General features: G+C 40.2%; 1 protein-coding gene across 5 annotated transcripts in view; it reads left to right on the top strand.

The window, feature by feature from the left end:
* The window catches only part of LOC117428050 (talin-2-like), a 126,229-nt gene that overhangs the window by 56,909 nt on the left and 41,643 nt on the right, over positions 1-27,677 (top strand). For all 5 annotated transcript variants that reach the window (XM_058995050.1, XM_058995046.1, XM_058995047.1 and 2 more), the window contains 17 exons: positions 6,087-6,258; positions 10,008-10,105; positions 10,951-11,080; positions 11,764-11,916; positions 15,025-15,167; positions 17,763-17,890; positions 18,295-18,358; positions 18,832-18,936; positions 20,169-20,324; positions 21,438-21,539; positions 21,936-22,012; positions 22,278-22,458; positions 22,765-22,878; positions 24,636-24,744; positions 25,031-25,239; positions 27,199-27,297; positions 27,484-27,651. In XM_058995050.1, coding sequence (XP_058851033.1) covers positions 6,123-6,258; positions 10,008-10,105; positions 10,951-11,080; positions 11,764-11,916; positions 15,025-15,167; positions 17,763-17,890; positions 18,295-18,358; positions 18,832-18,936; positions 20,169-20,324; positions 21,438-21,539; positions 21,936-22,012; positions 22,278-22,458; positions 22,765-22,878; positions 24,636-24,744; positions 25,031-25,239; positions 27,199-27,297; positions 27,484-27,651 — 2,172 coding nt within the window. In that variant the 5' untranslated portion in view covers positions 6,087-6,122. The remainder of the gene's footprint in view (positions 1-6,086; positions 6,259-10,007; positions 10,106-10,950; positions 11,081-11,763; positions 11,917-15,024; positions 15,168-17,762; positions 17,891-18,294; positions 18,359-18,831; positions 18,937-20,168; positions 20,325-21,437; positions 21,540-21,935; positions 22,013-22,277; positions 22,459-22,764; positions 22,879-24,635; positions 24,745-25,030; positions 25,240-27,198; positions 27,298-27,483; positions 27,652-27,677) is intronic.

Below are 27,677 nucleotides of genomic sequence, written 5' to 3'. Positions count from 1 at the left end.
TTCCTTCCATGTCCTCTTAAAGCTGTAAAGCGTCTGTTTGATTTGTTAATTGTAAAGCTCTGACGTGGGTCATGTGAATAGGTGTGTTGCTGCAGGCTCTGTGGATGGTTGGTAAGTGATGCACATGGATCTGTGTGACAGTGGCACTACAGGATTGAAGCACTGAACAGCTGTGGGAACACTGTCACATGGACAGTAATTATTTCCCCTGCTTTGTTCTCCTGAGTATTTACTGTATAGAGAATGGAATCTTAGGAGTTTGAAGAAAAACAGCCTGAGAATCAAGCTCATGCTGAGGTGAGGTACAGTCAGGTCATCATAATGACATTTTTTGCAGGCAAGATTGGATTGAAGCAGTGTTGTTCACGTAACGTTTTCTTTTTCCTTTCTTTCCTATTGATGATTTAAGCGGACAGAAATAGTTGTTTTTCAGCTTCGGCTATTCTCTTTCAGCACCTTCACAAAAGGACAAGCCTGCTATTAGTTATTAAATAGTGAGTGTTAATTAGTTATTAAATAGTGTATTAAATGGAAACAGAAATTATACAGGTGTATTGAATGAGTTATTTCTTCTAGACTTTTTGGAGTGGAGTTGTTTTTCGTTGGCTTCTTACAGGTCTGCAGTGTGGAACGAGCTAAGGCAGGGAAATGGTAGTACTGCACAATCCTGTAAGTGTATTTTTTGTGTATAATACACTGGCATTACTAGCATGGCAGTATCTGATACTCCAGATTTCTTTAGACCAGTCAAACGTGTAAAATCACAGGGCTCGTGGAAGGTAGGTTAGGCAGGCGCTGCTAAAGCTGTTCACAATTTCCCCTGAAGGAAAAAGAAAAACTTGTGTTAAGATGCACCAGCGGTTTACAAAAGAAGTGTCAGGCTAGTTTTGTTAAATGTTACAAAGGTATAGCCGTTTGCTTTATACTTTAACTACTCGCTACCGAGAGTTGTTGTTTCTGAAGTTTTATTTGCAACTTTTATGGAAAAACAAAATTGTGCCATTAATTCTTCGGTAGCAGACCAAAATCAAAACCAAAAACTGATTTTGAATGAAGTCAGATGGAGGAAGTTACCTTAAACAGAGAGGTGTTAAATCTTGAACCAAAGAAAAGACGTGTTCTTTTGGCAGAAATGAGAAATTTAACCATTATACTATCGGGGAGATATGTGAATGAATTTATCTCAAGTAAACAAAAGTGTGATGCAGGTAGATACTGTATATGTGACCTTTTGTGTTGCTTCCAGTTCCAGACTGCAGATGCTACTGGTGGTAGGCCGATATGGGAACAAGGTGAGATTTGAGTTTTACAGACTGGTTTTAATGGTGCAGGTGGCAGACGTGGCAGTTCTGTTCTTGTCATCCTGTAGACCTGGATTTTTTTTTTTTTTTTAATAAGGCCAAAAAGAATAGGCCTGACTTAATGTGGACCATGGGGAAATATGAATGTCTCGCCCTAGCTGATATTCTCCTCTGGTGACGGATGTGCTTGACCAGTGAATGGCATGTATTCACTCCAGCATGTAATTGGCCTATTGGTGCCAAGATCACGCTACCCAAGTGCCTGCTGGCCCAAAGTCAGCAACTTAAATCAGATAATTTATGTTGACATCTTGTGTTTTTAAAGGTTGACCAAGTTGCTGTTTTGTTAAGATTTTTTTTTTTAAAAAATACAGTATTCCCCAAATGTACTCTAGTGCCTTTTTCCATTTGCCCTGAGATTTAGTTTAATTTAAAGTGATCTGAAATCGACCTGCTGTGTTTCCATTGGCAGCAGATCAGTACGAATGTGACCTGATCTGTTACGCTGACAGTGTTATGGGAAGGATGCTAGAGGCAGGTTTTTAAATCAGCATTGCAGAAAGACTTAGTGGGAGTGCTTGACATGTCTCTCAGCACAGTTCCTGACTGCAGCCCATATCCTCTCACTAGATGAGGTACATTTAAAAGAGAATGGCACGTTATACATTTTTCTTCAATGTAAGACCACTTTTATTGTCCACTGACTTCTCGTCTGCACTTTCTGCGGTTCAGCATTGTCTTACCTGACAGTTTGTGCATAACAAACTGGAGTCCCTGTCTAAGAGAGAGCATGAAACCCTGCTAACATCTTGGCTGAACCCATTCTCCTCTCTCACAGCAATGTTAAGTCAGGTCAGATTGACCTCATGATAGCACAGCTCACTGTGACAACTAATCCTCTGCTCTCTCTGCTATTCCCACACCACTGCAAAGTGCTTTCAGACAGCCTCCTTTTGTATGGTAGTGGTACATTTTATTGTTGGCTCCCAAGGATGTTAAAGCTTTTTGTCGGTAGTGCTGTCAAAATGGACGACCGTCAATCACTTTGGAAGGATATAAATGGGTGACGTTCTTTCTTTTAATTCCTGGCTGTGATCACTGTGTTTTAGTGCTGTGATCACCGTGTTTTAGAGCTGTGATCATTGTGTTTTAGAGCTGTGATCATTGTGTTTTAGTGCTGTGATCATTGTGTTTTAGTGCTGTGATCACCGTGTTTTAGTGCTGTGATCACCGTGTTTTAGTGCTGTGATCACCGTGTTTTAGAGCTGTGGTCACCGTGTTTTAGTGCTGTGGTCACCGTGTTTTAGTGCTGTGGTCACCGTGTTTTAGTGCTGTGGTCACCGTGTTTTAGTGCTGTGGTCACCGTGTTTTAGTGCTGTGATCACCGTGTTTTAGTGCTGTGATCACCGTGTTTTAGTGCTGTGATCACCGTGTTTTAGTGCTGTGATCACCGTGTTTTAGTGCTGTGATCACCGTGTTTTAGTGCTGTGATCACCGTGTTTTAGTGCTGTGATCACCGTGTTTTAGTGCTGTGATCATTGTGTTTTAGTGCTGTGATCACCGTGTTTTAGTGCTGTGATCACCGTGTTTTAGTGCTGTGATCACTGTGTTTTAGTGCTGTGATCACTGTGTTTTAGTGCTGTGATCACCGTGTTTTAGTGCTGTGGTCACCGTGTTTTAGTGCTGTGGTCACCGTGTTTTAGTGCTGTGGTCACCGTGTTTTAGTGCTGTGATCACCGTGTTTTAGTGCTGTGATCACCGTGTTTTAGTGCTGTGATCACCGTGTTTTAGTGCTGTGATCACTGTGTTTTAGTGCTGTGATCACCGTGTTTTAGTGCTGTGATCATTGTGTTTTAGTGCTGTGATCACCGTGTTTTAGTGCTGTGATCACCGTGTTTTAGTGCTGTGGTCACCGTGTTTTAGTGCTGTGGTCACCGTGTTTTAGTGCTGTGATCATTGTGTTTTAGTGCTGTGATCACTGTGTTTTAGTGCTGTGATCACTGCGTTTTAGTGCTGTGATCACTGCGTTTTAGTGCTGTGATCACTGTGTTTTAGTGCTGTGATCACCGTGTTTTAGTGCTGTGATCACTGTGTTTTAGTGCTGTGATCACCGTGTTTTAGTGCTGTGATCACTGTGTTTTAGTGCTGTGATCACTGTGTTTTAGTGTAGGGCAATCAAGGCTGTATTGCTGTGGGTATAAATATTGGATGATGACATAATGAGGTTAACAGAAAATGTATTAAATATAGCCAAAGAATTATTGAGTTGTGTTATGTTTTGTGATTAAACTGTGCAGCTAGATTTTGCTGCATTTGGGACTATGGGCATTGCATACGTCGTTTTTTCTTTTTTTAAATCGCCTCCTGTTGGGAAGGCAGCACTTACTGTAACCTACATTAGCTTATTGCTTTGTAATACACTGTTTTACCACTATTTAAGATGTTGTTTCTTGTATCTTAGGTGAGCGAAATACCATACACATAATTACACCAACAGGAGAACAAGACAAAAGGGATTTGTAAGCACCTCAGTGCATTTTACTGTCTTTCCATAATACAATATCATGTACTGTAAGGAATTCCCATTATACTAAAGGAGGGTATAAGAACTACATAAAGGCTTTGGCCAACAAATAAGCATGAATACTGTTCTTTGTCTGATGGTGTGCATCTAATGCCTAAACCCTTCCTATTAACAATGAAAAAACCTGGATGATTAGTGGGGTGTAGATTTGCTGTGGTGAAGATCCCTAAAGTGACTCTTTATTCAAGCTATTGCAGTTACAGATTGCATAAGGTCACCACCCAGCCTAAGACCCACTTCTGTGTGGCTCCACTGTACTACATGTAGCCGTACAGTAGGTATTCTCTATAGTATGAGTGGGAGCCCCCAACAAAGCTCACGACTGGAATGCTCTAAATAACTTTTTTGTGATAATTTTGGTAAAGCTCTCTTCAACACTGTCATAATATATGTTAAATTATTCTGTACTTGGTGATATCAGAATTATGAGTCATTCCTGTCTGTGGTAAAATTAATTCATGTTGGAGAGGTGCCCAAGGGATACAAATTATTTATTGCCTGCTACATTTGTTGTAACAATAGACATTTGAGCCCTGGAATAAATGTGGAGCTAATTTTGAGCTTCCTTGTGAACTGACGTACAAACACAGGCATTATGGAGAACTCAGACCCTCAATTTTGTATTTTTTCTAATATCAAGTAGTTTCTATGATGGAATAAATCTAGTTACAATAGACCCAGCAGTTTGCCGAGATGCAATAACACTGAGCTACATCACCCTCTATGACCCGTGATGGTCGTGCTTCTTGCCAAGTTCAAGTCTCTGCAGTAAATGTTTTCACAGTAAAATTGTCAAGTATTGTACAGTATATACTATAACCATATGTAGCCTCCTGCAAGAGACAGATAGGAAGATATTGGATATTTATGGACAATTTGCAATGTGCCTTTATTATGGTTCAGTTTATTAAAACTTACTAACATAGGCTAGAAAGTTTGACTTTAATCTGTTAATAAAATCTTAGTTTAAATGATGTTCTTCTATCCCTTGCCACCCCCAACCCCTCACCCAAGCTTGTGCACCTCCTGTATGTGTGCAAGTTCAACAGCCTATATATAATCACCTATCTGGTTGGAAGAAGTGTGATAAAAAGAACTGCCTTGTTCAGCAATTCTATTGTACTATATGTCTCCATGGTCATTGCCCAGATGCTCTCCAAACCTTGTGAGCTGGGGTGTGTTAGGCCTGCAAAGCAGAACTGGGAGATGGTTTTTAAAGCAGGTGGTTTCACTTTACACATTTGGCAACACTGCCCTGTTATACTTTGCAGAAGCAGGAATATAACATCTAAGCAAACGCAATAAACAATGAGAAGAATCTCCACCTACTTCAATTTGCTTGTCTGGGTTACAGCAATTGGAGTAAATCATCTGTACTTTCTGTTTACAACTGATTTAACAATGGCAATGAGCTAAACAGGACCAAAACCAGATTCTGCTAACTAAATATTGGCAAGAAGTGTGTGTGTGTGTGTTTCTCTATATTCCAATGCTTGTCACTGTCCAGGTTTTTATTTCAACCAGGAACTTAATTTGCTTTGTTTAAGTACACAAAAGACCATAGTAAAAGACTCTGAGAATTAAAATACGTAACTGCAGCGGTCTATGTACTTCAAACAGTTGTACAAAATTCAAAATAAAAACCTAGACTGTTTCAGTACTTGAGGACCTGGATTGACAACCACTGCAGTTACTGTAGGCCGACCCTTAAAAGAAGGATGTGATGAGTATCTTATTTATTTAATAAAAAATGTATACAGGGTAGATTAGCCTGCTGGGATGCGAATGGGATATAAATTGATAATGATGGTGATAATTACTAGAGACCTCATCTCTAATGCTCAGCTCTGCATGGAGTATCTCATCATTTGACCTTTTTAATTATGAACTTTTTCTGTGAGGTTTCGTCATTCGCCTCTTTTCCATTCCATATTCTGCAGACAGCTCTTGTTGAGCAAATGTAATATCTGACGCAGTGTCTGATTTCAGTTTAAAGTGCTAGTGCTGTGGATTACTGTCTGATATTGTTGGCTCAAAACCAAGATTAATGCTTAAACACAACTCTGAACATTTCTTTTTTTTGGACCACTTTTGTGTAACTGCTGTCCTCCAAATTACAGAACAGGGTACCTGAAGTGCGTTTCCACCAGTTCTGGCAGTGGGTTACTCACATGTGTCCTTTCCTCTGTGTTGCTCTACAGGTGTTGTAAGTAGGAGCTTCCTCGCCACCTGTCAAGATGGTGGCCCTGTCCCTGAAGGTCTGTGTCCGGCAGTGCAATGTGGTGAAGACCATGCAGTTTGAACCCTCCACTGCAGTGTATGATGCCTGCCGGATAATAAGAGAGCGTGTGCCTGAGGCTCAGACTGGACAAGGTAAGAGTTTGTAGGATGGAAAATAACCCAAATTACTCTTAATTATTGATGGGTATAGAGTGGCTATGAGGAGCCAAGGGCATGTCAGCTTTTTAAAACCCCCAATGCTTTGTTTTAGTTTTGCAATGTCATAAATAATTGATGTATTGACTATTATTGATTTAATAAAGGAACAACGTGTAATTAATGGAAGTAAATTATAATTACATTCTAAGTTATTGATTCCCTTTCATTTACTAAGATTAACTTGCAAAATAGAATTGTAACTGTCTGTTCCATCAGGTCAGCCTATACAAAGCAGGCTATTCTGAATGCTTTGTAAAACCTGTCAACTCCAGACGCCTGCTGGTCTACAATATATGCCCACAGCGCTGCACACTTATAAACATCCCAGACATGCAATGCCTGTGATAAACTTTGCCCTATAATGTGAAGAAGCTAATCATTGAAGCGTATTATTTTTTTTTATTTTTATTTTTTTTAAAATTTAGTCGTTGCCAATTAGTTTTTATTATTTTCTCCCCAATTTGAAATGCCCAATTATTTTATTATGCTCAGCTCACCGCTACCACCCCTGCGCTGACTCGGGAGGGGCGAAGATGAACACACGCTGTCCTCCGAAGCGTGTGCCGTCAGTCGCCCGCTTCTTTACACACTGCGAACTCACCGTGAAGCCGCCTCAGAGCTACAGCGACGGAGGACAACGCAGCTGTGGGCAGCTTACAGGCAAGCCCATAGGCGCCCGGCCAGACTACAGGGGTCGCTGGTGCGCGGTGAGCCGAGGACACCCTGGCCGACCTAACCCTCCCTCCCCCCGGACGACGCTCGGCCAATTGAGTGCCGCCCCCTGGAAGCTCCCGTCCACGGTCGGCTGTGGAGTAGCCTGGACTCGAACTCGCGACGTCCAGGCTATAGAGCGCATCCTGCACTCTAGCGAGTGCTTTTACTGGATGCGCCACTCGGGAGCCCCTCATTGAAGCGTATTTTGTTAGTGATTTCCTTGACTCTTTTTTTTTTTCCTTTTGAGTTACCAGTTAAACTGTTGGAATTAATTAAAAGTTTTAATTAGGTTTTGGAAAAGGAGGGCTAAAGCACTGTGTTGCCCACAGGAGTTTAACATTAGTTTTGATGCTGTGTGAATGGAATTACAAACTAAGTTTAAGAAGCATCTCTGCTTGGCTTTTCAATACCGTAGGATGTTATTCAGAGCTTGGAATGTTTGTTTCATTTTCTTAGAACTTGTAAACGACTCTATTGGATTCATTTGAAAATGTATTCATGCCTTCAGAATAGTGGAGGATTGGCACATGAAACCTGCATGCTCTGATATGAAATACTGCAGCATAATAATTTGAGCATCGGTGTGATTTAGTCAGTCATTTACCTCAAAGACAAACATTTGTAAACAGTTCAATTACTTTGGAAAATGTCAAGTACCTCTCTGTTTCGGAACCACAGTATGGCATTTGTTGACATTCATCAGAGAAGGGTCATGATTGATCGTTCATAAAATTAGGCTGACTTCCTGTTTCATGGTGGAGATGTCTGGTACAGGAAGCTTGAAGAGAGTCGATCGGGTCTCTGGGATTAATGCTCTGTCTCCTGTGAGGCAATTATCAGGAGAAGGACCATCAAACAGATGGTCTGAATAAGAAATGTGACACCTCCAATAGATTGCCTCCACATAATACACTAGTGTTACTGGGTGGAGTGTGTCCCGAAGCTGCCATTACTGTAGACGATACAGGATTCCCTCTTGAGTCTAACTCATGACACGTTTATGATCTTTGAAAATTCTGAAGTATGTGAATTACAGGAATAGAGAGATTAATCGACTATCGGATAGCTATCATCATTCTGGTTACTTGTTCCATTGATTTATTCAATACACTTTGTTGCCGTATCTCCATATGTACCATGTGTAAAATGTGATAGTCTTAGGTGGTACAATGCAAATGTCCTTACTGTACACACTCACAAACTGATGGTGAAAGACAAGGAAGTTGTAAAGCTAGTCTGTCAAAACTGGCACATTACCTGTCAGTAAACCAACACAAATGTATTGTCACCCTGGTGATGTATGTAGGCTACTGTGGCAAAGTGGTAAGTGGTAGCAGGTGTATAGCAGGTGCAGTGCAGATACCGTAATTCCAAGAATCACACAGACAACAAAGTACGGGTGAAAATGTTTTAATGGTTTATAATCCAATGGTCTGATGACCTGCAAGTAAATAATGAGCTGGCAATACACAACAATGTGTATTGCGCAGTGATGAAACAAAGGGTTGCAGTCCCGCAAATGAAAAACACGGTACAAAACACACACAATTAGACACACACGATCACTGTTCCAAAGTGAGTGCTCTCAGTGCTTGTGGTGAAGTACAATATAATACATGCTTTTAGTGAAACAGGTGCTGATAACAATGTTTATTCGTGACGGTAGTGCAGTGGTGATCCGGTTTCGTGCTGGCCCTTGGCGACAGCTCCGGATTTGTGTTTAGCCGTCTGGTGATAACAAACACAGACAATTACTAAACAGACAAACAAACAAAACACTCACAAATTATTTTCTTTTAATTATTTTGGGCAATCTCCCGGTCCTTCCAGTTTCCACGTCAAAACCCAAGCGAAGGAAAAGATTTACAATTCTCCAGCCCCTTTTATGCGATTATGCATGACCCCTTGGTAAACAATTACAGCTGACTCTATTGCCTGCAGCTGCTACCTCGTTTACCTTCCAGGTCAATACATTCTCGCACTGGAGTCTCGTCTTTTTCCAGGCTGATTGACTTCCCGACCCAGGGAATTAACTGTCAGGACAACCTGTCCAAAGCCTTTCCCTTTCGCTACTTTGTATCCTCACAGGTCAAGAGGGAGATTTACGACCAGAACTCATTATATTTCCGTCACAGCTACACAGTTACATTACTGATTGTACTGTATGGGATTAGGTTTGGTGGGATATTTTACATGTGTTCTAACATACAAAAGACAAGTGCTGAGTACTCCCATAGGCTGGGCTGTAGCTATATGAGTAAAGACATGGCCAATAACCCAATAGTACTATTGTATCAGTCTGGCTTGTTTGTACGGTACCTGTGAGGTGGCCTGTTGGTTGGTTGTCTGCTCTTTTTGTTGAAACACTATCAGCATGATCGAATCAAAGTGTCTTCATGCTAATTTATTGGATTAGATCAAATTACATTTTGCTACACAACACTATTCTGGCTAGTGTCAGCACAAATGTATAACACTTGATGTATACCTTTTGTTAAACATATCTAATTCAGTTTGACTTGAGGTACATTTTGCCTACTGCTGTATGTTTTATGTTTAGATTTAATCAATAACAGGCAGAAAAGGAGCTACAGTTGCTTTTACTAAATATAATCTGTATTGAACAGAACTTTGGAAAACCTACATTGTTCAACATGAAGGAGAGAATTGCATTTGGGCTCTTGTTAGGAGATTTTCATTATGATTTAGTTTATAGCATAAATTAATTGCCTTATCTAATATTGATCAGAACTATCCCAATGCACCTTGTGTGCTTTCATTATTGGTTTATTATTTATTAATTTTATTACATTCAGTCAAGAAAGATAAAGCTGTCAATGTAATTAAAGGCCAATGCTCTTGACCTCTAAGGACTACATTGTTATAGAAGTAATTGATCTAACTAAATAGACTAGTGCAAGAAATGTGTACTTTTATTATTTATAAAAAAATATTCCCTTGTTTTGCAGCATCCGATTATGGGCTGTTCCTGGCAGATGAGGATCCTCGAAAAGGGATCTGGCTGGACTCTGGGAGGACCCTGGATTATTACATGCTACGAAATGGGGTACGGCGGCTTCTTTTTGTGATTTACAAGCTATTTCCTCCATCCAGGTTCTGTTGACGTGCTTACAAATAAAACACATTACTTTACCTTTGCTGTATCCCAAGTGTTCTGTATCATAGCGCTACATTTTTCAAGAAAAGCTGAAACTGGAGAATTGATTTTTCAACTATTACCTGGTAGCGTTCGCTGGGAGAATGCATTTCTCTTTTTTAAGCATTGTTTTGTATCCAGATTATGCTCCCTTCTGCAAAAATGCTGGTGCTCTGATTGAAATGAGTGGCGGATTGTGGGTACAGAAAACGAGCCTTGCTGTAGGATGGAGCATGTGGGTGGAGGGGATCAAAACAATTGAGATTATGTTGAAAAATATATCCCTGCAACAGAGACAATATGGGTTCCATCAAAGGTAAAGTAATACCCCTATTGTAAACACTGCAGTCCTTTTGGTAACACTAATTCATTGAGTGCTGTTCTGTTTTTCATCAACAGTAGTGCTCTTGAAGAATTAGATTGGCATCGAGAGTGCACAGTAGCTACTGCCCCAAGTTTTTTGGGTTGCAAAAAAACTGCTTACAAAAAAAGTGAAGCTGGTGCTTTGTTATTTAAAAAGTAGTTATCAGGAACACTGACTTCACTCAGGATCTAGGCCAGATGTTTGGTTCTGTATTGCTGGGGTAACCTTGTGCAACGTGGGGGCGTATACTGTAGACCAGCAGGCGCCTGGAGTTGACACATCTCAAACATGAAAAAACACAAACAATTCAAGCTTGATGCTTCATAAAAGTAGTTGCTGAATAAAAAAACAATACCTGTATTTTTAATTCTGAACCCTGTTTGCTGTCTAGGATATTCTGGAGTACAAGAAGAAACAGAGGCCTCAGAAGATCAGGATGCTGGACGGTGCAGTTAAAACCGTCATGGTGGACGACTCAAAAACTGTCGGGGAATTGCTTGTTACTATTTGCAGTAGAATAGGTGGGTATTTTAAATTTCAATTGTGTATGCAGGAAAGCTTCAACTGTTACAGAACATCCTGCAGTGTTTACAAGAAACACATTATTTTACCTCTGCTGTCCGTATCACAGCAATATATCTTTAAATATAATCCTGACTGTTTTTCAATATTCTTATTCACGCGTCGTGGGTCTTAAAATCTTTTATTTGTTTGTCCATAGAAAGGAGAATTTATTTTATAAACATTGCAGAGTATCCAAATCATGCTCCCTCCTACAACAATGTTCATTTTCTCACCCACAATGCACCACTCATTTCAATCTGAGCACCAGCATTGTTGCAGGAGGGAGTGTGATCTCCTGAAATATGTGTGAATGAAATATCAAAACATTAGGGATTTTGTTAAATGTATGTATCCACAATACTGGCAATATGGTATACAGTAAGGGTAAAGTAATGCATACACTGTTGGGAGTTTTAGGCAACATAAAGAACAGGCAGCTGTATTTCATTGATGGCCATAACTTGGGAACTTTCACAGGATGTAAATGTTAATTTTGTGCTGAAATGAGCAATGCTCAGAAAATCACTGTGTTCTTTTCTCTTGGTTACCCAATTCTGTTTTCTTGAGGCAGTTTTTGTTTGCATTAATACAAGTCTGGAGAATCCATAACTCTATACCCCCCCCCCCCCCCCTGTTTCAGGAATCACAAACTACGAAGAGTACTCCTTAATCCAGGAGTTTGCAGAAGAGAAAAAGGAGGAAAGCACAGGCACACTTAAGAAGGACAGAACCCTCTTACGAGATGAAAGAAAGATGGAAAAATTGAAAGCCAAGCTTCACACAGACGATGACTGTAAGTAGTCTGAATGCCCCTCTGAGACTCCTAACAAGTAAGAACATGGTTAAATCTGTTAGATAGTGGATCTGCTGTAAGGATAACTTGGTGCTTTTAAAAGGGAGACCTATCATTTCTGTTGCATTCAGTTCTATAGATTGCATATGACCCCACTCAACTCTGGTAGTTTCCATATACATTGCCTATTTTGGTTATTAAATCTTTAAGGTATTTAAGTTTCTTATTGAAATCATTTGAAAATGCAATGTTGGTTTGCTGTAACTAGGGATGTTAATAATTTGAAGTTTACGTTTTGTACAATTGTTACATGTTTGGAATTACTTTTTATTTATTTATTTTAAATTTAGTCGTTTTTTTTTAAATTATTTTCTCCCCAATTTGAAATGCCCAGTTATTTTTAGGCTCGGCTCACCGCTACCACCCCTGCGCTGACTCGGGAGGGGCGAAGATGAACACACGCTGTCCTCCGAAGCGTGTGCCGTCAGCCGCCCGCTTCTTTACACTCTGCAGACTCACCGTGCAGCCGCCTCAGAGCTACAGTGTCGGAGGACAACGCAGCTCTGGGCAGCTTACAGGCAAGCCCGGAGGCGCCCGGCCAGACTACAGAGGTCGCTGGTGCGCGGTGAGCCGAGGACACCCAGGCCGACTTAACACTCCCTCCCCCCGGACGATGCTCGGCCAATTGAGCGCCGCCCCCTGGGAGCTCCCGTCCACGGTCGGCTGTGGAATAGCCTGGACTCGAACCGGCGACGTCCAGGCTATAGAGCGCATCCTGCACTCTAGCCAGTGCTTTTACTGGATGCGCCACTCAGGAGCCATGTTTGGAATTACTTTAACGGTGGCTTTGGTTTGTTCACTCTAACACGTGGGTATCTAAATAAGCTAGTTAGAAATAATGCCATTAGTCTTATTTCAGTTGGATATGTACTGTATCTACATTTAACACTGATTGTATTTGTTTTTTCCTCACAGAATACAGTAGTCAATCAAATACTGGATGAAACATTTTTAAAATATCACTCAAGGTGTTGGAATTTGTCTACCTAAATAAGATGTTTCTTTTAGCATTTATTCAGATTTTGTTATTGAATGGACCATATTTTACTCCAGTCTGACCTTCTGTTTTTTGAAGAGAAAAACACTTTATTAACTTTACAAACCTATTAGCAAACATCTAAGCAATATAATTGAAGGTCTCTTAAGCACTCACTGTGTTTGTTTCTTAGTTTTGTACATTACTGTTAAAAAAAATTGTTAATCAAAGACTTGAGTTTAATGGCCCAATGTTTTTGTGTCCTAATGCTTTTTCGGGGAGTAGTTGTATGTTTAATGTGGCTTGTAGGCAGCCTATGCTGATGACTGTTGAGTACAAATGAGATCACAAAGTACATATTTATATTTAACATTAACTCTTTAATACTGTTAAAACCCTTAATTAACTGACTAGTTATATGTGACCTTATTAAGTAGAACCTCAGGGTGTATGACCCCATCATTCAGTGCCATGAATTATAAATCATTCTTCATTTTAAGTGTGCTTATCTCATGTTCCCATTTATTTATTTATTTTCAACAAAAGAAGATCTCTGGTTTTGAAAATTTAATGGGTGCATCATAAAAGGTTTCAGATGATGTAATGTTTCCAAAGGCTATACATTTCATCAGCACTCAGAATATCGCATTCCTTTTGTTGAAGTTTTGAGTGAAAGAACAGTTTTGAGGATTAAGTGTGTAGGGGGGGGTGGGGTGGGGTGGGGTGGGGGTATAATTAAATATGTCTTGGCTAATCATTGCTGGGGGTACAGATTTTTTATTACTATATTAAAACATATGCTATTTGGTGGTAGACTATTTGACAAGGCGATTTTTAATACCTAAAATTTGCTGAACTGAAAACAAAAATACCTCATTGTATGCATAGACTGTGCCAGCAGTAATTCATTAAGCAATAATGAATGTACAGGAGATGGAAGGCTGTTTACCACAATGGCCTATAGCATTAGTCTGGATACAGAAGCACTTGTTAAAGTCTTTGCCCATTTGTCACTGAAATATTAAACTTTATACTATGTGTATGGGTATTCCAAAACATATTTATTTTCATATTTCGATGGCCAGCTAGTAGCCTCGCCAAACTTTTGAAAACAATGAGGTTTGGAATGCACTGCAACACAATCATGAATACATGCTGCTAGTCTGAATAAACTTTAAAAAGAGAATTTTAAACCCTAAAGTACATACTGTACTAGACGACAACATTTTTACAATTACAGAACATCCTGTGGTCTATAGAAGAAACACAGTACTTGACCTGTGCTGTATTTTACAACATAATCCTGACCTATTTTTGATCTTGGATCATCTAGAGAATGATATCAAAGATATCAATGCTGGTCTTGAGGGGTTTTGGGTAACGCATGTTAAGGTAGCTTAGAAGCTGATGAACCTTACTAGACCTTGATGTCTCCGGTACCCCAGATATAATCCGAAGCTCTGTTTATCAAAGATGAAAGCATTTCAAATTGTCATCTTCAATGGTGCTGTTACCAATTGCATGCTGTAAACAATTGCTTGTTGAGGTAAATATTTGGAAATAGTGTCTTTTCAAGGGATTAGGAATCCTGCCTGGTTCTGCATCCACTAGAGATGCAGCAAGCTGTACCCAAAAAGCACTGACACTACAAAATCATAAGCCAAGAACAAAGCAGGAATCCTTCAAAGTTCCTCTTAAATATGACGGTTAGTTTACTTTAGGCCTTACGAGCAAATGTCTTTTCAAGGGATTAGGAATCCTGCCTGGTTCTGCATCCACTAGAGATGCAGCAAGCTGTACCCAAAAAGCACTGACACTACAAAATCATAAGCCAAGAACAAAGCAGGAATCCTTCAAAGTTCCTCTTAAATATGACGGTTAGTTTACTTTAGGCCTTACGAGCAAATGGGAAAGAATAGGTCCCTGCATGTTAATTGTAAGTACATAGTCAACTTGGCTGTCAGCAAGTTTATCTTCTCTTAACAAAAGTCCCATTAGTAGCATGCGTGAAAGCTGAAGAGCCGCCCTGCCTGCTTTGTGTGTCAGATCACGAGTTTCTTCATGTGTTGCAGTGAACTGGTTGGATCACAGCCGGACCTTCCGAGAACAAGGCGTGGATGAGAATGAGACGTTGTTGCTGAGGCGGAAGTTCTTCTACTCGGATCAGAATGTCGATTCAAGAGACCCTGTCCAGCTCAACCTGCTTTATGTGCAGGTAAAGCCTGACCGTCCAATAAAAAATATAAAGTGGTGTTTTCTAGTGGTAGTTATCTGCAGATGCTGTTACTTCAGGAACACCTGGGAGATGGTGTTTATGGATACGTTGGTCAATGCAGCCACTGAGGGATGAGCAGCTTGCGTGGGAACTTACAACCATGCCTCTTGTGTAGTCCCTGAGAGTCTTTTGCTTTCCCATCACTGTAGCTCAATTGTTGTGCACAACTCCAACACAGCTTATATAGGTCTAGTTTGATCCAACGCCATGTCGCATGACCACATATAATGTATAGATTGCAAATTATTTCGATTTTGTACGTATATTGTCTTGTTTGTTTGGCCAGTGGCGTGTATTTTGTTTGCTTTAGTAATAGTCTAGCCATTCATCAAAAGTTATTTTGAGCAAGACAAAAATTGTCTAGGTTGTCTGTCATCTCCTCCTTAAAATGTTGGCTGACTAAATTTCTTCTGTTAAGACCACATACTGGGACCTATTTCGAAGCTAAAATTCACACTTTCACAGAGTGGTGAAAAAACTAGAAAGTAAATACTCAGCCTTCCTGCAGTTGAGTTTCTTTGCTAGTTTTCTACTATTGCGAGTTCCAGTTGTTTTATTGCCAGTGCCAATTGTTTTGTTCCTCTCACGAAATGTGCCTTTGCACTTCAGAACAGGGTCGAAGTGGTTTTGAATGCATTTTATTTACCATACCACCATTTTTTTTATGCATCTACGAGTGGCTTCCTTTTGTAATACATATTATAAAATGGAGTAATACACCAAGAGTTAGTTAATGGAGCGGAAAAATGTACATTATACAAAGATGTGCATTCTCAAGCAGCTTATACAAAACAAAAACCAGGGTTGAAAAATGAACCTGACATCCATCTGTGCAAAGTATATATAGGTATGTGTTTATATCCTGAATTTATAGCAGCCTTATTCAGACTTCTATCAACACAGTACTTTGCATCTAAGCCATTGTGTTTTTTTTGTTTTGTTTTTAGACATTATTGTAGCAGGTTTGGGGTGGAGGTCAAGTATAGCATTCAATGGCACACAAACCCATGACAACCGCTTGAATTTCAGTTCTTGTGCCTTCCCTTTTAATATTACACCATGTGCACTCCTTATAAATTGTTCAAACATTCCTAATCCCAAGGGGTCGGCTAAAAAACAGCTTGGAAAGATTTACTAGCTCCAAGGCTCAGTACATAAACATTAGTCTTCCAGCTCCCTTAATGGGACCGTAGTCTCTGAAACTAAGTGTTGTAAAGAACCCGCATTGGAGAGTGATCTGCAGAGACCCCTTAGTTTGGACTCTTGTCCTATTTGAATGGAAAAGCATTACATATGTAGCAATTATAAAGCAAAAAAGGCTGCAGCAAATTATTGTATTCCCTTTGACTTCAGCTATTGAATAAACAGATTGGAAGTAATAGGAACCTAGCAGATGGTGGGAGTGCTGTGTTGTCAAGATGTTCCCCTTTATCTAACAAGGACCCAGTCTGGCAATCGATATAACTGTATATGGGGGAAAAGGCTGTCCTAAAAATAAAATTATTCCTTTATCATACAAAAGATTTATCTTTTGCAGTGTCAGAGAGCAGCTTACAGTATTTATCACGCTTATCTGAAGATCATTCTCGAACTATTAAAGTAATTTTCTGATGCCTAGTTTAATCACTTCAATCAAGACCCACCTGTTCTCTCTTGCTTTCCATTTTCTTTCAGCCTGATATCTGCTATTAGCTGCTGTGTTGTTGCTACTATTTCATGTATTATGCTATTATCATGTATTATGCATTTTTCACTGTATTTAATGTATTATGCATTGTTTTTTTTTTTACTGTATGTCATGTATTATGCATTTCTCTATTTAGAGTATTATGGATTTTCTTGTTGTTACTGCATCTTGTAAAGCGCTTTGTGATGTGGTCCACTATGAAAGGCGCTATATAAAATAGATTGATTGATTGATTGATTGATTGATTGTATGCTTAGACTATGCCAGCAGTGATTCATCATGTAGTAATTGGCAGCATTTCAGCCTCTGCCAGGCAATAATGAAAGTACAGGAGGACCAACATGAGTAATACCTGTCATAGCCATGACCTTGTCAATAGGGTGCAGGAGTGCTCTCGTTCAATGTGAGGAGTCTACAAGATGTGTAAATGGTTCTCGAGTAACACATGACCGTTTCCTCAAAGAATACCTTTATTGCCTTCTGGGATGGAAGGCTTCTCTCTGTGAGCAGCTTACAATATGTATCGCGGTTATCTGAAAATAATTCTCGAACAATTAAAGTCATTTTCTGATGCCTAGTTTTAATTACTATTTTTAAAACAATGTATTGACCTCCCCACTCTCTTTGGGACTAGTAGAGTTAAAATGTATTGCTTGTCCTATTGTGAAAGTACTTGTCTACAACATGAGATAATAGCTATATCAATGAACAGAGAATAAAAAAAACAAGGTGCAGATTGATATTTATTTTAATAGTGGGTTTTTTGTGTGTGTTTATCAGCGTTTGTGGTTTTGGTTGTAAATATATTTAAGCGCTTTTCAAATGCAATGCATCCTGTTTTCTTTCAGGCCCGAGATGATATTCTGAACGGCTCTCATCCTGTATCTTTTGATAAAGCTTGTGAGTTTGGAGGTATCCAAGCCCAGATACAGTTTGGACCCCATGTTGAGTACAAACACAAGCCAGGATTTCTAGAGTAAGCTCATTTTTAAATGTTGTACAGCCTGAGAGTAACCCGGTTTACAGACCTGGAGTCTATCAAACTTGAGGTTTATCGTTGCTGAGATATTGTCTGGTGGCATAATGCCAACTGGGGTGTCCAATCTGTGTAGCTCTCAAAAATTGAATTGATGTTATTTTGACCCCCCATTGTTTACCTGGGTGTAGTCGGTAGTTTTTAAAAACTGAAAGGGAAAGGGCTGGGCAGTTTTTCTATAAAAAGACAAAGAATAGAAACTTTTGTATTCTGTTGGCTTTAAACTGCATGTAAAAGTTTTTTTTTTTTTTAGCTCTACTTCTTTTTAGTAACTGTTTGCTTATTTGTGTGTGTGTGTGTGTGTGTGTGTGTGTGTGTGTCATTTTTGTTTATTTTTTCTTTAGTCTAAAGGAGTTCCTGCCTAAAGAATATATAAAGCAGAGAGGAGCCGAAAAGAAAATCTTTCAGGTGTGTGTCTTCCTTTTCTTTCATTTTCATGGGGGGGTATCCTCCGAAGGCATATAGAGCCAGAAGAAGTGTTTCCAGGAAAGAGAATTAAGCCAGGCAATGACGGTTCAATGCTGCCTCAGCAGAAAGGTGATACTGGAATCATGAATTGTGTCTCCTGAGATTCCATCTGTCGTCTTTTAAAGCTTTACATCTTTATACCATCTGGTTACCGTGGTTGTACAATAGGTTTATATGCATAATGGCTTAATAATCGATTTTAGTTGTTATTATCCTCCACTGTGTTCTTAACTTTTTGCGTAGAAATATTTGTCATTTTTAGCACAACATACAATGGTAGTCCATAGTGATGTATTTTTTGTATTATATTGGTAAGTCTATTGGATAGTTCCTACCTGTGTCTTTTCTTTCTAGTGCTTTGTTACATTATTAAGAGGACATTTGTCTAACATGTTTCTTTGTTTGCTTGTTAGGACCACAAAAACTGTGGAGAAATGACAGAAATAGAAGCAAAAGTCAAGTATGTCAAGTTAGCCCGGTCTCTCAGAACATATGGTGTATCATTCTTTCTAGTAAAGGTAAGGACTATCATCTACTTGCCGTACAGTATACTGTTCAATTTATGCATGTGTTTCTAATGGACACCATATGAGAACCATAAATATTATAGTAGTAAAAAGCATCATAATACCAAATTCATTTATTGCAGCTTACAATTGCTGTAAATAAGTTGCCAGTTAACACATAACCTTCATGCATTTCTGTTTGCAATGAAGCATATTCCAATTGTATTGGAATTCAGTAACCTCGTTGTACAGTTGAAGTAGAAATTGGTGATTTCTTTTTTGTACACTTTTTTGTATGATTCTATATCCAAATACTATTATGTTTTGGTGGCCTTTTATATTTATCTCAACAAATATTAGAGAAAATTGGTATTTTCTGTATTAATTTAATTGGAAGCTTGGATTTTTAAGCATTCCTTTTTTGAATTTGCTCTTTAGAATATAATCCAACACAAGGATATGGATGTGCTGTAATAATTCTGGATGAGTGCAAAACAAATTTTACTGGCTTAACTATAATTGCTCTTACAATTCCTCTCAAGTTGCATTAGTAAGTCATTATATAAGACTCTCAGATATGAAAGGAATTTAAATGCGTTGCTTGGTGGGGATGAAATAAAGTAAGCAATGAAAACGCTTTGAAAGAATTGTTTTTCACCTGCAGAGCAAACTTAAACCCTTCCAGATGTCACAAAAATGCTTATTTCACATTCAAACTTAAAAAAAAAAAAAAAACAAGCATACCTGAGCTGTTGGCACCCAAAAAAGGTTTTCTTCCCTTGGAAAGGCTACATTTATTGAGCAGCTAATTACAGAACGTCAGAAGTAAAAAAAGCTCATTAGGAGTCGATTCGTGACCGCTTTAAAAAGGAACAGGTTGTGGAAATCAAATTTTGTACACTGTGTGAGTTTTAATAAAAGCAGAAAAGACAGATCTACAAATGTGTCCGATTTACATTTTGAGTAGTAGCAATTTATAGGGGGATAAAAAAAAAACAGAAATTCATCTGACTGTCTCCTCTTTATAGAAACATATACATTAAAACAGGCACTAAAACCTAGCCCGGTGAGTGAAATGGTAAAGCATCGGCAACAAACTCAAATTTCTTTCATTTTACTGTTAGTGGATTGCCAATTATCTTTTGGTTTCACGTATCAAGGCTGCTAAATGGAAATGTTCTTTCCAGGTCTATATGTTCACTGCATGTGTAAATATTATGTGTTTTTTTTTTTTTCTTTTAAAGGAAAAAATGAAAAGCAAGAATAAGCTAGTCCCCCGCTTGCTGGGTATTACCAAAGACTCTGTGATGCGTGTAGAAGAGAGGACCAAAGATGTGGTACAGGAGTGGCCATTGACCACAGTAAAGAGATGGGCAGCTTCTCCCAAGAGCTTCACTCTGGTACGCCAGCGTGAAACTCATTGACATTCATTGTCCTGGATTGTTTAGCCACAATGAGAACCCATTGATATCTGCATTGGGTGTTCAAACTGTTTGAAATGATGTTCTTTATAAGAGACTTGCCACATACTTATTAATGTATTATAAACTAAGTATGTATGAGAAGTCTTTAGAATTATGCTGTACGTTCTCTGCATGGGATGACATCAGAACATAGGATAAGATGCACTAGAATAGGTAAATGATTTCTCATGCATGATTTATATTTTAAATAATGAGAAATGTGTGTGTGTGTGTCTGTGTGTGTGTCTGTGTGTGTGTGTGTAGCTCTTGCTCTCTCTCTCTCTCTCTCTCTCTCTCTCTCTCTCTCACTCTCGCTCTCCTCAGTAAATCTCCTGGTTTCCAGTGTTCTGTACCCTAAACCTGTTCTCTGCAGTTTCCCAAATTAGAAAATGCATGTTAGGTACGGCAAAGTCAGGGAAGGGCGGCTATTCGAAGAGGAAGAGGGTGTTTGTTTATTTAACGCTGGAGAACAGCCCTTAGTGAAAATTCTGAAAATGCACAATAGCAGAAGAGACGTTTCATTTCCTGTCCAACACCTATAAAACTGTATAGTCTGTTTTAATAGCTTCCCTCGCTGATTTATGGCTTGGACAGAGAAGTCTGTGTTGTAAGCTTCAACGAAAACATGCTTATCAGTGTAATCCTCATTTTAATACTACACCAGCAAATGAGTGTGTTGTGTGGTGTTTTTTTTTTTTTTTTTTAAATGTGATTAGTGTTAAATAAAATGATTTAAAATGATCAGAAATATTGTCCTTTTTAATGTTTTCTAAAATACCTTGAAATATTCCGCAGATTGATTTTCAGATATGATTTAGAAAATGTACTTCACTGCCGTACAAATGCAGTAAATTTCAGTAACTATTTGAATGGCTATTTTTAAAACTCTTTCATATGGCTTCACAGACCCTGATTAGCACAAGTACCTAAGATTACCTGTATATGCACGGAATGTTGACTTGAAGCTTTTATGGAAAATGTGTAAGTGTAAGGAGGATGAAAAGACTGACTTTGTGTTAGAAAAGGCTCAAACATTCTTTGTTTTCCCAGGATTTTGGGGAATACCAGGAGAGTTACTACTCAGTGCAGACCACGGAAGGTGAACAGATCTCCCAACTCATTGCTGGATACATTGACATCATCCTGAAAAAGGTCAGTGTGCTTTGACCTTTTATAGAAACATGTCAATAAAAGATGCTTACAAAATTAAAGAACCCTGACAAGGAACTGAACCTTATAGTACGAACACTGGTCTAGGCCGCTGTAATATTTAAACCATGCTTAAAGGAGTAAGTATCTGTGGCAATGGCTTTCTTTAATAATTCATGAGTCTGAAAAGTAAATAATTGAGATGCCCCAGTCCCCAGTGTACATTAGTCCACATCACAAAACCATTGCACAGTTTGGCACAAGCAGCAGTAGCAGTCTTGCTTGTGAGAAGCCCAGAACTGCATTGCAGAGGGTTTCTTGTTGTGATGAGTTTTGGTAAACTGTGTTTTTGGAAGGTTAAACATTTCCATGACTTTCTTCTTTTTTTCTTTTATACAGAAACAAAGTAAGGACAGGTTTGGGTTGGAAGGTGATGAGGAATCCACTATGCTGGAGGAGTCTGTGTCCCCTAAGAAGTAAGGCTAACCTCTCCTAGCTCCCTACACCATGCACATACATTTGCACCACACAGTATTCAGGCTCCTAGTTTCAATAGACACACTTCTATAGTAGATATTACAGTTGGGTTCAATTGAATAATGGGTTTATTTGATCACCTGTCTGCTAGAAAGTGGGCTGAGGCCAACTGAAATCATCCCAAAGTGGCCTTTTGAGTGTCAATAAATGAGACCTTCACTGCCGCAGCTGTATTAAGGGGATCTTGCTCTGCTTGCTCGCCAGGTCAACGATTTTGCAGCAGCAGTTTAATCGGGTTGGACGCGTGGAACACGGGTGCGTGGCGTTGCCGGCGGTGATGCGCTCAGGCTCAGGTGGACCGGAGACCTTTAACATGGGCAGCATGCCATCTGCACAGCAGCATGTTATGACAGGGCAGATGCACAGAGGTCACATGCCGCCACTGGTAAGAAGACGCAATGCAGAGCTTTGCTCGGGCCAGTGCTTGTTATGCTTCCGTTCAAAGTTGCAGTTGCATACAGGACATACATTTTGCACTGCAAAACATAAAACTGACCCACAGTGAAACTGCTAGAGAGAGCATTTAGTAGCAAGAGGTTACGTTTTCCAGGCAGTAAAAAGTGACCTAGAATGCTAAACGATGTTCTCTGGATTCTTGCCATGCTAGAGCAGTGCTTTGTGGGTATTTCAAATGCGTTTACTTAGTGTAATATGTCATTTGTATTATTTGAACTTCTCTTCTTTTTAATAGAGCTCTGCACAGCAAGCTCTAATGGGGACCATTAACACCAGTATGCAGGCAGTTCAACAGGCCCAGACTGACCTTGGGGAAGTCGGGGATCTGCCACCACTGGGACAGGACATGGTGAGTTCACAGAAGTGAATGTTAGGAGGCTTGGAAAGATGCAGGGTTGAGCATGGCACTGTAGAGTAGTGTTAAGTACTGCTGATGGGCATGCTGTTGCAAACACCATAGGGACTGTTGTGTCCTTGTTTAGTCTTGCAGGGGGTTCTCTGCCCAAGTGGGCAGCATCCAGGACACCATGTTGTCTTCTGATCTTATTCCTGATGTGCAAGTCTGTGTAAATTTTAAAGTCCCTGTGGCAAAGCGCCCCGCCCCTGTGTGCATTTGTGTTATGTGTATGTATGTTGCGTGTGTAAATGTTGGTGTATAGATTGGTACACGGGATATAAACGGGTCTGTGTTTCACGTGTATTTAAAAAGTGTAGATTTGGATTTAGGCACGGGATTGCACATCACGCACGTGCATTTAAAATATAATATGTGAACACGGGGTTTCACGTAATGAATTCACGTGCTGGGATTCAAGTGAGTAATTAATTAGTAATTGAATCCCAGCACAACAGTATAAATAGATGCACGTTTAGTCACTCGTGGTTGGGTGTTCGGAAGAGGAGAACGGGTGAGAGAGAGAGGAGTAAAAGTAAAGTAAAGTGAAGAAAGAGCGTAAATATACTAGTTGTTTGTACTCACCGTGTTTGTTTGTCTCCGTGCACCGTTTGTTAAGTGTTTAGTCCGTTTTGTTTGTCTGTTTCTTTTGGCTACCAGTGCCGTGTCCTGTGTTTTGTTGTTTCAAACCTTTTATTTTCTGTCTGTTATTAAATGCTGAGCGCAATCACGCGCTCAGCTTTACCAAAACCCCATCTCTCTGTTTATTTATTTCCTCCATCTGGTCTGACGCCACCCACTCCGGCCGTCTTTGTGACAGTCCCTCACTGGAGAACTGCAGAAACTTTCATTTACACAGAAGATCACACAAAATCGATGAGTTGTACTGACATTGGGTGCACTGAAAATGTCCCAAGGCATGTTAATACAATCACAACTGTTTTTAAAAGCAAATTTTTAGCAATGCTATGGACACAGGAGGCAATAACACAAGTAGAAAGACTGTTAGAAAAAAATTAAAGATGCATGCCTCAAGTTGATGTTACTGTACGAGGGGAGCCTCAGTACATGACCACTTGTGCCAGGAATTGCAATTGAAGCAGGTGGTGGGTGGGTGGGGGAGGGGTAGTATTTAACTGCTCCAATAACACATTTCTTATTAGATGAGGTGGCATTTGAGGGACAGAGAAGACGACCCAATTGTGCAACTCTTAAGTAGAAGTTGGTTCATTGTCCCAAGGGCAGATGACTTTAAAATGTAGCAAAGTCTGGCCTATTAAATTTTTGAATACCAGTGACACCAACCACATTACTGTATATGATTAATGTCTACTAGGAGGGGGACTTTAAATAGCAAAGCCTTGCTTGCAAATGCCAACGTGCTGTGTCTTCATTGTGAGGTTGTCTCTATGCATGCTATCACTGTACATTGAGATACTTGAGGAAGGCTGAGCCCCCGGGGTTGGTGTAGACCAGAGCTTCACCTTCATGCATAAACAGACTAGTGAAAAATGTAAAACGCAGTTCTAAGCTCAATGATAATATTAAACCGTCATTTGTCTCTCTTTCTTGTAATAGTCCTCAAAGTGCTGTAATTCTAAATCCTTGTAACTGAACAAAACAGAAGTATCCCGCTGCTGACCTGCTCGAATTCAGCCAAGGCCTTTCATTGTAGCCCCTTTGAGATCTAATGTGTTGCTCTTCTTTTTCAGGCATCAAGAGTTTGGGTTCAGAACAAAGTGGATGAGTCGAAACATGAAATTCACTCCCAGGTCGACGCTATCACGGCTGGCACTGCTTCAGTTGTGAACCTTACAGCTGGTGAGCGACTCAGTGATGAGGGTACAGGATCACCAATGCTGTATGGCAAGGGAATGAAATGTTTAGAAATGTTTTACATACTATCTCCGTTCCACTGTCAGGCCAATGTGTAGTCTGTCATACTGTGTAAATTAAGAGAAAGTGGAGAATTTGGGATCTGTTACTTGGGTTAACACCATTAATTTTACCACAGCAGGTTTGGGGTAAACATTTCACTGTATTTTAGACAGGGAGAAATTGCAACGCGCCAGTAATAGGTTAACCTCCAGTGTTTGTGTAATCACAGGAGACCCAGCAGACACGGATTACACTGCTGTGGGCTGTGCCATCACCACCATCTCTTCCAACCTGACGGAGATGTCCAAGGGGGTGAAGCTGCTGGCCGCCTTTATGGATGACGATGTGGGCAGCGGGCAGGACCTGATGAAAGCCGCCCGCACTCTGGCTGGCGCAGTGTCGGACCTGCTCAAAGCGGTGGAGCCGGCTTCAGGAGAGGTGAGGCAGCCTGGACCCTGGTACACTGCTGTGGTAGAAAAAGGCATACAGTGGAGGAGATGCCAGTGCCATAGTTAGAAGCAGGGAAACATTTGGGCATAACCACTTTTCCAGAGGCAAGTTTATGCATCTGCACGAAAACATGCTGCAGAAACATTTTAAATATGTACAGTACTGTGCAAAAGTTTTAGGCAGGTGTGAAAAAAATGCTGTAAAGTAAGAATGCTTTCAGAAATAGACATTTTAATAGATTATATTTATCAATTAACTAAATGCAAAGTGAGTGAACAGAAGAAAAATCTAAATCAAATCCATATTTGGTGTGACCACCCTTTGTCTTCAAAACAGCATCAATTCTTCTAGGTACACTTGCACAAAGTCAGGGATTTTGTAGGCATATAGTCAGGTGTATGATTAAACAATTATACCAGACAGGTGCTAATGATCATCAATTCAATATGTAGGTTGAAACACAATCATTAACTGAAACAGAAACAGCTGTGTAGGAGGAATAAAACTGGGTGAGGAACAGCCAAACTCAGCTAACAAGGTGAGGTTGCTGAAGACAGTTTACTGTCAAAAGTCATACACCATGGCAAGACTGAGCACAGCAACAAGACACAAGGTAGTTATACTGCATCAGCAAGGTCTCTCCCAGGCAGAAATTTCAAGGCAGACAGGGGTTTCCAGATGTGCTGTCCAAGCTCTTTTGAAGAAGCACAAAGAAACGGGCAACGTTGAGGACCGTAGACGCAGTGGTCGGCCAAGGAAACTTACTGCAGCAGATGAGACACATCATGCTTACTTCCCTTCGCAATCGGAAGATGTCCAGCAGTGCCATCAGCTCAGAATTGGCAGAAAACAGTGGGACCCTGGTACACCCATCTACTGTCCGGAGAAGTCTGGTCAGAAGTGGCCTTCATGGAAGACTTGCGGCCAAAAAGCCATACCTCCGACGTGGAAACAAGGCCAAGCGACTCAACTATGCACGAAAACACAGGAACTGGGGTGCAGAAAAATGGCAGCAGGTGCTCTGGACTGATGAGTCAAAATTTGAAATATTTGGCTGTAGCAGAAGGCAGTTTGTTCGCCGAAGGGCTGGAGAGTGGTACACGAATGAGTGTCTGCAGGCAACAGTGAAGCATGGTGGAGGTTCCTTGCAAGTTTGGGGCTGCATTTCTGCAAATGGAGTTGGGGATTTGGTCAGAATTAATGGTCTCCTCAATGCTGAGAAGTACAGGCAGATACTTATCCATCATGCAGTACCATCAGGGAGGCATCTGATTGGCCCCAAATTTATTCTGCAGCATGACAACGACCCCAAACATACAGCGAAAGTCATAAAGAGCTATCTTCAGCGTAAAGAACAACAAGGAGTCCTGGAAGTGATGGTATGGCCCCCACAGAGCCCTGATCTCAACATCATCGAGTCTGTCTGGGATTACATGAAGAGAGAGAAGCAACTGAGGCTGCCTAAATCCACAGAAGAACTGTGGTTAGTTCTCCAAGATGTTTGGGCCAACCTACCTGCCAAGTTCCTTCAAAAACTGTGTGCAAGTGTACCTAGAAGAATTGATGCTGTTTTGAAGGCAAAGGGTGGTCACACCAAATATTGATTTGATGTAGATTTTTCTTCTGTTCACTCACTTTGCATTTTGTTAATTGATAAATATAAACTATTAACATGTCTATTTTTGAAAGCATTCTTACTTTACAGCATTTTTTCACACTTGCCTAAAACTTTTGCACAGTACTGTATGTTTAAGATTGAATCGTCCTTGGGTTTTTTTGTCTTAAATGTTTCATTTGTAGATTAGGTTAAGGTTATCTTTTAACCCTGTCCTTTTAGAAATGGTTGCAATATACTGTAAAATGCCTCTTGATCTTGGATCTGGGAAGACCCCATATATACATCCAGGGAAAGAATGTTCTTATGACTCCAGTGCTTTGGTTTTGCAGCCCAGGCAGACTGTACTGACAGCAGCTGGAAGTATTGGACAGGCCAGTGGAGATCTGCTGAGACACATTGGAGAGAGCGAGGCTGATGAAAGATTCCAGGTGAGAGAACACACGGCTCCATTAACAAGCCTGGATGTCTGTCTGCACTCCATTCTCTCTTGGCTGTAATTGCAGCAGCTACTGGAACACTATAAGCTGCTCTAACAATGCAGAGAATTTCATAACCGCTGATACTGTTACATTTTGTTTGTGTTTTCACAGTCACATTTCTTTTGCTTATTTCAGGATGTGTTAATGAATTTGGCCAAGGCTGTAGCCAATGCGGCTGCCATGATGGTCCTGAAAGCCAAAAATGTAGCCCAGGTGGCGGAGGACACTGTCCTTCAGAACCGAGTAATCGCTGCTGCCACACAGTGTGCCCTCTCCACGTCCCAGCTCGTCGCCTGCGCCAAGGTAGGGTACCCAGAACAGAAGCACCA

Source organism: Acipenser ruthenus, chromosome 21 (assembly GCF_902713425.1).
Source record: "Acipenser ruthenus chromosome 21, fAciRut3.2 maternal haplotype, whole genome shotgun sequence".
In the NCBI taxonomy this organism is placed as follows: domain Eukaryota; kingdom Metazoa; phylum Chordata; class Actinopteri; order Acipenseriformes; family Acipenseridae; genus Acipenser; species Acipenser ruthenus.
The sequence above is the reverse complement of the archived record's forward strand: the minus strand, read 5'-3'. Positions and strand labels throughout refer to the sequence as shown.